The sequence below is a fragment of the Brassica oleracea genome, chromosome C3 (genome assembly GCF_000695525.1).
Source record: "Brassica oleracea var. oleracea cultivar TO1000 chromosome C3, BOL, whole genome shotgun sequence".
NCBI classification, from domain to species: Eukaryota; Viridiplantae; Streptophyta; class Magnoliopsida; order Brassicales; family Brassicaceae; genus Brassica; species Brassica oleracea.
Window position 1 is genome coordinate 58,426,940 of NC_027750.1, and position 8,703 is coordinate 58,435,642.

General features: G+C 36.5%; 1 protein-coding gene across 1 annotated transcript; it reads right to left on the minus strand.

Annotated features, from left to right (window-relative positions):
• Positions 1-4,118: 4,118 nt before the first annotated feature.
• Positions 4,119-4,892, minus strand: LOC106331069. The gene is made up of 3 exons (XM_013769421.1): positions 4,708-4,892; positions 4,496-4,622; positions 4,119-4,409 (listed from the first exon to the last, which is right to left on the minus strand). The coding sequence occupies exons 1-3, from the start codon at positions 4,890-4,892 to the stop codon at positions 4,119-4,121; spliced, it is 603 nt and encodes a 200-aa protein (XP_013624875.1).
• Between the last annotated feature and the right edge of the window lie 3,811 nt (positions 4,893-8,703).

The following is an 8,703-nucleotide window of genomic DNA, read 5'->3' on the forward strand; positions in this document are numbered from 1 at the left end:
GCGGTCCTCTGAAACTCGTGCTCACCACTCCAATCCGCCGTGCTTCTCCTTCTTCATTGTGCCGAGCTTGGGATTTCAAGCTTCGTCGTTGTCTGTTCAAAATCATCAAGAAGATGTGATCTCACATCTCTTATACATAAATTATTATATTTTAAGTTGAAAAATATTGGTGATTAGCAGATGAAAAATCATCAACGAAATTTTGTTCACATTATAGAAAAATAATGTCCACATGAACTTGTATCCATATTTATATCATCCACATTTATGGGTCCACTTTTCCAATGACCCGCATTTCTTTGTTCACATTTTCACTAACCCACATTTTTCATTTTTTTAATTTTCCTATTCATCTACATATATTGCGTACATGTCAAATTTCTTTAAGATTTCAAATTTGTAATAGTAGAAGTAAACCACCATACATATTCTTTGCTTTTCTTTGATTTATATGTCCAGAAGTTACTAATCATCCACAATTCGTCACAACTTGTCATTCACAATTCGTCACAACTTTTCATCCATAATTCGTCGTCCACAACTCGTCATTTTCCACAAGGGAAAATTTGTCAAAAATACACCTAGGTCCCACCAGAAAGTGCCTCACATGTGGGAAGTGACTCTCAATATAAAGAAAATACAAAAAGTGTTCTTATGTGTAATCAACTCTTAATATATATATATAAATGATGAATATATTATATATATCTATGATCTCGTAAATATTCCTTAAAATTGTCAAGTCTAACCAAATCTCTCAATATCGCCGCTCAATTCTTCTTGAATAGCAACTTGTCATCCACAATTCGTCGTCCACAACTCGTCATTTTACACAAGGGCAAATTTGTCAAAAATACACCTAGGTCCCACCAGAAAGTGCCTCACATGTGGGAAGTGACTCTCAATGTAAAGAAAATACAAAAAGTGTTCTTATGTGTAATCAACTCTTAATATATATATATATATATAAAAGATGAATATATTATATATCTCTATGATCTCGTAAATATTCCTCAAAATTGTCAAGTCTAACCAAATCTCCCAATATCGCCGCTCAATTCTTCTTGAATAGCAACCACTGAAACTTTGAGAAGCTGAGACATGACTAAGTCGCCTTTGTTGTAACTCCATATCAATCCTTCTCAAGACTTGAAATCAGTAAAGAACCAATATGAATTACTTATGTTGATTTCATGCACTTAAATTTGGGGAGGATGCTTTAATATCATCAAACTGGATATGAGGAAAAATAAGAAAAGAAAAAGCAGCAGCCAATGCAAATATGATACCGCGTCCTTTTTAGTTGTGGTATCTCTTCTAGCACCCAATGTTTCATTGTGAAAAAATGGACATGGCTAGCTGTCTTTAAGGGAAACATGCAGTTTGATGGATGAATGTTAATCATGAGATGTATAAAAGTGTGTGATATGGATATCTGTTCAGGTATCAGTAAAAAGCAATCACATTCACATGGCTTCTTTACTACAAGAAATGAATTATTAATTTCAACAAGCAATCCGAGCTATTTGATGCTTGCTAGGTTGTAATGTAAATTATTTCAAATATGTAACATGATATTTTAAGAGGTTGATAAACCATGTGATGGATCTTTACAATTTAATATATGAGATTTTTAAAAGACGATGTGATCCACAATTCGTCGTCCACAACTCATCATTTTCCACAAAGGCAAATTTGTCAAAAATACGCATAGATCCCACCAGAAAGTGCCTTACATGTGGGAAGTGACTCTCAATGTAAAGAAAAGACAAAAAGTGTTCTTATGTGTAATCAACTCTTAATATATATATATATATATATATAGATGAATATATTATATATCTCTATGATCTCGTAAATATTCCTCAAAATTGTCAAGTCTAACCAAATCTAACAAGATAAAGAAGATGGAAGAAGAGTTTCAATTCATATTTTCCTTGTGATACCAGTTGGCACACCATAACAGACCGGCGAAGCCCCAATCAAGTTTGGCAGCATACACACTTTTCAGCCGCAGCTATGAATGAACCGATTTTGTGTCCATGCTTGAGGTTGCACTCAAGCTGCCTTGACTCATCAACATTCGATTGAGATGACTTCTTAGGCGACGACGGTTTCCTTGTATTCTTGTTGTTGCCTTTTAGGTTCATGGCTGCAAATTCATTAGCTAATGACTGTCACTGGCTGCAACCACTCTCTGAAGAAGATAACGAATCTGACCTCTCTCTCAACCAAGCCTCCAACAAAGCTTTCCCATACCGATAAATGTCTTGGTCCTAAAACGATGGTTAGGATGAAACCTGAAATATTCTGCAAAATGTCAAGAAATATGACAAGACGATGGTTAGGACGAAACCTGTATCCATTTTCTTATTTTTCTTCGTTCACCAAAATTTTCAGTCTTTCTATGTTTTCTTCTCTTCTTCTTTTAACATATCAATCAGTTATACATTTATATATACATGTATTGTTGATTTATATTTTGTGGATAAGTACGAGAATTTTGGAAAGTCTAGATTTTCTTATTAAGTACCATTAATTAACTAGTAAAATTTGGAAAGTCTAGATTTTCTTAGGTTCAAGACCTTATATTTATATAAAGATTTATATCCTAAAATGTAGATACACAAAATATACGATCATATCCAACCATAAAATATGTACATATTTCGAATACCCTCTCTCAAGTTAAAGAGTGTAGGTTTCAAACTCCTATCTTGATAAGAAATGCTCTAAACGCATTCTTACCTAGTGCCTTTGTCAAAATATCAAAAAGTTGTATTTTCTCGAAACATGTTTTGTTGTAACAAAATCTCTTACGATCTTATAGATGAAATGATAATTAATTCCAACATTCTTTGTCCTTTCATGGAAAATGAGATTAGTTTCCATATGAATTGTTGAAATGTTATCATAATGAACCGTAATTGATTTGTCAAAGCAGACGCCAAATATAGTCAATAAATTCTTCAACCAAATCAACTCTTGAATTGTATCCTACATTGCCTTGTATACTGCCACTACAAGAAAACATATTTTTCACGAGGGCAATATTCCTTGTTAATTCGTCGTAAAGGGGGTGTTACGACGAATTAACATCGAAAACCGTTTCGTTGTTAAACGTCCGTCGTAACTGAGGTTTCGTCGTAAACACGTGGTAACGTTTACGAGGAAAGCTTTCCTCGTAAAACGGAAGGAAACATTTCGTCGTAAACAAGACGTAACATTTCGTCGTAAACTAGACGTAACATTTCGTTGTAAAGTACTCGTATTATTTCGATGTAAACTCCATATAACATTTACGATGATTTTACAATGATGCCCATGTAAGCTCCACGTAAACCTTATGACGATGTTACTAGGATTTCGTTGTAAATTCCATGTAAACTGTACAACGAATTTACATCGTTTCTTACCATTTAATATTAATCAAAAATAAAAAATATTATTTAATATTCGAAATTTTAAATATAAAATGAAATATGAAAATCAGAACATATTTTTAAAAACTTTAAAAATCATAACATAATATTTAAAATCATAATACAAAACGAAACAAATAAAAAAGCTCCTACATATTATCGAAGTAGTCGGTGGCGGTGCTCGGTTGAGAACGGTCTGGATCGGCATCTTCAGGATTCCGTATTGGCATCCCGAGAGCTGCTCGTCTCTCATTTAATGCTCTCTGCATAGTCAGGTTTCCCATCGCCATCACGTCCAACAGATCTTCAAGAGAGTCTAAATGATCCTGCTGGCTATCCATCCGAGCTCTCATTTGGGAGTTCTCTTCATCCCATCTCGAAGCGCATGACGAAGTTGCCATAGCAACTTCGTTAACAGAACCTATGCCCACTGTCCGTCCCTTCTTTCTAGGAGCCACCTATAAGAACATATTAATATAGTTAAAATTTATTAAATAGTTTAATTTATTTAAATAAATTTATAAAATTTTACCTCTTCGAAGATCCTGTCGACCTCTTCGGTGGTCAGTTTGACGGGTAATCCATCGGGAGACTGCTGAGTTAATTGCGTCTCCCGCCCTTCAACCCGAGAAGCCACTGCGTTGAAGAGTTTCTCGGATGTCGGATCCACAAAAATCCCGTCTGATGTGGTTTGCGTCATCTTAGTTTTTTTCTGATTCTGTGAACCATGGGCAAATGACCATCTTTGTCCTTCGTTCTTCGGGAAGCGGAGCACGAGTTGGCCTTACGGATCGAAGAGGGTAGATTCCAAAAGGCGATGAGATCATCACATACATCCTTCGTGAGCTCGGTGGGCTTTCTGTCATAACCGTAGATCTCCCACTTCCCCTTCCAATCGGAGACAGTGTTGCAAAGGTGGGTCTTTGTCTTTGCAACAAATTCCCTCTTCACCCTCTCGATGATTCCCAAGGACCAGTGCCACCTTTGCTAAAACAACCAAAATTGAAAAAATTAAAATAAATAATTAATTAGATATAAATATTTAATTAGATGTTTAAAAAAATATTTATTACCGCAAAATATTTAAACCAAGTCGTCTTAACGTGGTCTGGAGTCTTGCTCCAATTCGGATAGGCTCCGTCGTAGTAGCCCTTGATCGTCTCCGACACGCTCCGGCCAACACGGTTGTTTGCCCCAAATCTGAAAAGAGAACCTAATTGTTAAAAAAAAACTAATTGAAATTTAATGTACTAAAAAAATAATAAGTTACCAATAAGTTCCCGACGATCTATCGGGATCCAAAACATCCAAGCCCTCTCGTCCAGTCTGGGCGAGCAAATCCTCCACTGTATATCTCGCGTATGGGGCGGATTGAGGCACACGAAAATCTGGATGAACTGCAACTGCTGGGACAGGCTGAGGTGCAGCGGCTGGAGGAGGAGGAGGTGGAGGCCTATGAGGTGGAGGCATATGATATGCAGGAGGAGGACTCCAAGAAACTCTTTGGGATGTCTGAGAGTCCGGAACTGCCTCGGAAGATGATGGACCGGAAGAAGATGTCCCGACACCATCATAAACATATAAGAGTAAGTAGGTGCTACTGGCTTTCTACCCATCTAAATTTTTTTAAAAAAATTACACTTACTTTTATCAATAACGACATAATTTAGAAATATTATTCTGATACCTAACTAATCACTTAAACTAATTACCTATACTAACCACTTAAACTAATTACAAATACTAACCATATAAAACATATTACCTATACTAACCACCTAAAACTAAACAAATTTTGTTTAAAAAAATTAGAGACAGGGAGAGGTAACCCTAGAGGAGTGGAGAGGGATTTGGGAGGAATTAATGAGCAAAGCTCGTTCTGAGGCGTCGCCTATATATTAGAAAAGGCATTCCTCGTAAAGTCATCGTAAAGTTACGATGAAGTTACCAGGCCCGCGTTTTTTCATTTACGATGAAATTACCAGGCCAGCTTTTTTCATTTACGACGAATTTACCATGCCCGTGTTTTTAAAGTTACGACGAATTTAAGTGGAAAATGTACGACGAATTTATGTGGACAAGGTTACAACGAATTTACGTGGACCGAGTTACGATGAATTTACCAGGTCCGTGTTTTTGTTTATGACGACTTTACGAGTCTTAACCCTAAACCCCGAAACCTGAAAACCTAAACCCCAAAGTTACTTATCTTATAATATCATCATCTTCTTTACATCTTCTTCCTCTTTATCCAATTTAAACCCTAAACTCCAAATTAATAATTTTTAAACCAAAAAAAAACATATTATATAAAAAAACATATGTTACACATAGATTTAAATGATAAAATGATTAAAAAAACTATTTGATACTCCTACATTAAAATGAGAAAATGAAATAAGAAAAATAACATTTGTTACATAGATTACATCATTCTGAATCGTTTTCATTCTCATCAAGATCAGTACAATGATCATCGTCGCTTCCATCAAACTCGTCTTCACGTGCTTCATCTGTTACATCTTCGGGAAGAACTTCATATTTTTGGTTTTCCGGGTCGATCAGAAGAATTTCATTAAGTTGTTGATCAGGTACATCAACTTCATTGATAGTGTCTTCTTCTTGCAAATGTGGTTCTTCTCCAACAACAATTCGTCCACGAGGTATAATTTTTATAACAGCTAACCAATTTATCCCAGAACTGCGAAGGCGAGGGTATGGAAGGAAGCTAACTTGCTCGGCTTGAGAAGCTAGGATGAAAGGCTCGAACTTGTTGTATCTTCTCCCATAATTAACATACACAACACCAAATTTGTTAACCCGAACACCTCGGTTCACAACGGGGTCGAACCATTCACATTTGAAGAGGACTCATTTTAGCTTCAATAACCCCGAAAATTTGATTTTAATAATCTTTTGCAAGATCCCGTAAAAGTCTGTTTCGCCTTTCACACATATTCCGTAGTTACTTTTTGTCCGATGTCTCCCATACTCGTATGTGTGAAAGATAAAACCTCTTGTGAAATACATAGGTGATGTGGTGACCTTTGCTACTGGACCTGGACCAAATCGTGAAACTATACGAAGTAATATGGATCGTCATACTCAACCTACAAAAAGCATCACCGTTAAAATTATTATAGCATCACTATTAAAATGAGATATATATATACTTGTGATTTTAACCACTTGACAAAGTGCTTATCTTTCCGTGCGTCAACCTCAGTTGAGGATATTCCGATTATTGCTTCTTCAACTTGAGATACAATAATGCTGCAAATAAAATGAATGCATTAGAGCATATATAATTAACATTTTCATATAATTAACATTCACAAGAATATTTACCTCTCAAAGGAACGGATTACTGCATTCTTGCAGTTGAGCAAAATATAAGTGTGGGCACTATGCTTACCTTTTTCACATGACCACCATACTTCTTTCAGTTTACCACCAAACCGTCCAATTTGACAGAAAATGTCAGGAACACCATCAACTGCTTATGATGTCGGTACTCCTCCATCATCATATCTTCGAGGAACTCTTTTTCTCGTACGAATAGTTGGAGCAAAGTAGTATGATGTGAAGTTAGATGTTTCTGCTGTCAAACTCCCAGCAACTATTGAACCTTCGACCTTTGCAAGATTTCTTGCTTTTCCCTTCAAATGTTTCATGGAACCCTCATACGGATACATCCATCCGTTGTGAACAGGTCCACGAAGCAATGCTTCATACGGGAGGTAGACAACTAGATGCTCCATGACGTCAAAAACTGATGGTGGAAATATCTTCTCCAGATTGCACAATATGATCGGAATGTTCTCATGAAGATGTTCGATGATTTCTTCCTTGAACGTATGTGTGCTAAGATCTCTGAAGAATGCTTCAATGGCTGTATATTACAAAAGTAACCCAATTAATAACATTTCATAACATATGTATATATTATAAATTAGTATTTACCTGCAATTGCTTCATGTACATTTGTTGGAAGGAGCTCGGCAAAATCAAATGGAAGTAGTCGTTGCATAAACACATGACAATCATGACTCTTCATTCCTGAGAACTTTTGACCTCGTTCAACACATCTTGACATATTAGAAACATAACCATCAGGGAAATTAACTTCTGATGCAACCTAGTCAAACAAAGTTGTTTTGGCTTCTGATGACAACCAAAAGATAGGAATATGAACGTTTCCATTGCTCTTGATATGTAACTCACTTCTTGAAAAAATATCCGGTAAGTCCATCCTTGACTTCTTGTTATCTTTTGTCTTCCCAGAGATGTTCAGTATTGTATTCATGATGTTGTCAAAAAAGTTCTTCTCTATATGCATCACATCCAGGTTGTGAAGTAAAAGAAGATTCTTCTATTAAGGCAGCTCCCAAAATATTCTCGTCTTGTGCCAATTGTGCGCCACACCATACCCATCAAGCATATTTTCAGGAACATACCAGTTTCCTCCACACTTAACTATTTTCTGAGCTCCATAATAATCAATGTCCGCTTCGATCTGTTGGCCGGTGAGGTATGGAGGAGGACTGTCTCTGACAACTCTTTTGTACCGAAACAATGTCTTATTTCTTCTGTACGGATGAGAAATGGGAAGAAAGCGATGATGACAATCAAATCAACAACTATTCCTACCATTCTTTAGTTGAAAAACATCCGTCGATCCAAGACAATGTGGACAAGATAAGCTTTCATGTGTTGTCTAACCAGACAACATCCCATAAGCAGGAAAGTCACTTATCGTCCACAGCAGAACTGCTAACATCGTAAAATTGTTTTTCAACGAACAATCATACGCCATCACCCCTTTTGACCACAACTCCTTTATCTTGTATCAATGGTTGAAGAAAAACATCTAGCGGCCGTTTTGGATGCTTCGGGCCAGGGATTAATATGGTTAAGAATAGAAATTCTTGTTTTATGCACATTTCCGGCGGCAGATTGTAGGGCGTAAGAATGACTGGCCACAAAGAATATTGTCTCCCAGACATTCCGAATGGACTAAATCCGTCGGTGCATAACCCAAGATAGACATTCCGAATATTTCTAGCTTCTAATCATCTTTCCAGTAGATCATGCAGTTGTCGATGCAAACATCTATCATCTCCGAAGGCAACCCAAGACTATAAACCAATTTCTGAATCTCGTAATAAGATTCAGCAGACACGTTGTCTTCTGGCAAATACACTTTAAACAACTCAGCCCATGCATTCATGCAATCTCAGGTAAATTATGATCCGTTTTAATATTCATCATCCTAGCGGCT

Coding starts and splice junctions, on each gene's coding strand:
- LOC106331069 (XM_013769421.1), bottom strand. CDS start 4,892: ATGCCTCCACCTCATAGGCCTCCACCTCCTCCTCCTCCAGCCGCTGCA. Junction 4,623..4,707: donor GTTTTGGATCCCGATAGATC/GTCGGGAACTTA, acceptor TTCTCTTTTCAG/ATTTGGGGCAAACAACCGTG. Junction 4,410..4,495: donor CTTGGTTTAAATATTTTGCG/GTAATAAATATT, acceptor TGGTTGTTTTAG/CAAAGGTGGCACTGGTCCTT.